This window comes from Trypanosoma equiperdum (assembly GCF_001457755.1).
Source record: "Trypanosoma equiperdum strain OVI genome assembly, contig: ctg_548, whole genome shotgun sequence".
NCBI classification, from domain to species: domain Eukaryota; phylum Euglenozoa; class Kinetoplastea; order Trypanosomatida; family Trypanosomatidae; genus Trypanosoma; species Trypanosoma equiperdum.
The window spans coordinates 687-1,860 of NW_027124474.1; the positions used below are offsets into that span (position 1 = coordinate 687).

Genomic DNA, 1,174 nt, shown 5'->3' on the forward strand with positions numbered 1-1,174 from the left:
AGGCACCGGCAACACAGCAAACGCAGGCTGCCTGAGCACTGGCGGAGACATTACAAACTATTTCACGGCGACCAACAACGCGCCAACGGCGTTCACAAGTCTAATAGCAAAATGCCCAAACAGCCGACGGCACACCGACCTGGCGACGCTGCTAACTACGCTAGCAACAACGTTCGAAACAAGCATCGGGCAGCACGCAGCCACAAACGCGGACAGGCTAAGCCATTACGGCAAAGGAGCCGCAGACACGTGCACCGGCGGCAATGAAGTAGGCTGCATCAACTACAAACAACAAATGCAAGGCGCCAACCTCGCGATCCCATGGCTTTCAAGGCTGCACCAAGCAGTGACAGAAATTAAACAGCACCAGAAGAGATCAGCAGCAATAGAAGCTTTAAAAAAGGAAGCAGCAGCGGCGGCAAATCAAGGTATAAAAGCCTACAAGAATACGCAAGTCCTGGACGACTTGCTGCAAGCAGCAGGCAGACAAATTCAAGGAACCGAAGCAATCCCTGGGAAAGCACAGCAAGACGAAGGCGAAAAAGAGTGCAAGAACTTAGAGAACAAGACAGATTGCACAAAAAACACAAAATGCAGATGGACTAACGAAAAGGAAGAAACAGGAAAGCACTGCAAATTGAATGAAGAAGGACAGACAAAGCAAGGAGGAGAAAGAGCAGGAGATGGAGCTGCAGCAACTAATACGGAAACCAAAAAGTGCTCCGATAAGAAAAAACAAGAGGAATGCAAAGATGGCTGCAAACGGGACGGAAAAGAGTGTAAAGATACTTTTATTCTTGTCAATAAGAAATTTTCTCTGATTGCTTCTGATTTTTATTTTGTTAGCATTTTGGTGTTCTAATATTTTCGCTCAATTTTATGAAATTTATGAAATAAACATTTTGGTAGTTTTACTAAAATTTATGAAATTTTATATATTTTAACAATTTTAAAAAGCGCTTGAGAAATGTTTAAAAATTTTGAAAATTTAAAAGATGCGTATGACAGCGAACAATGAGTACAAATAGTATGGTGATAGTGCGTGAAAAGTGAGTGTTATTCTAATATTGTTTACTTTATTTGAATTATAAATATGATTTAGTGTTATAATAGTAATAATAATGATAATGATAAGAAAGTGATGTGTGTGTATATACGAATATTATAATAAGAG

General features: G+C 40.5%; 1 pseudogene across 1 annotated transcript in view; it reads left to right on the forward strand.

Moving 5' to 3' along the window:
- TEOVI_000229500:pseudogene overlaps positions 1–778 on the forward strand; it is a 1,462-nt pseudogene extending 684 nt beyond the window's left edge. The window contains exon 2 of the mRNA in view: positions 1–778. This exon is cut by the window's left edge and continues 62 nt beyond it. Within this exon, the coding sequence occupies positions 1–778 (778 nt within the window).
- The last annotated feature ends 396 nt before the right edge of the window (positions 779–1,174 follow it).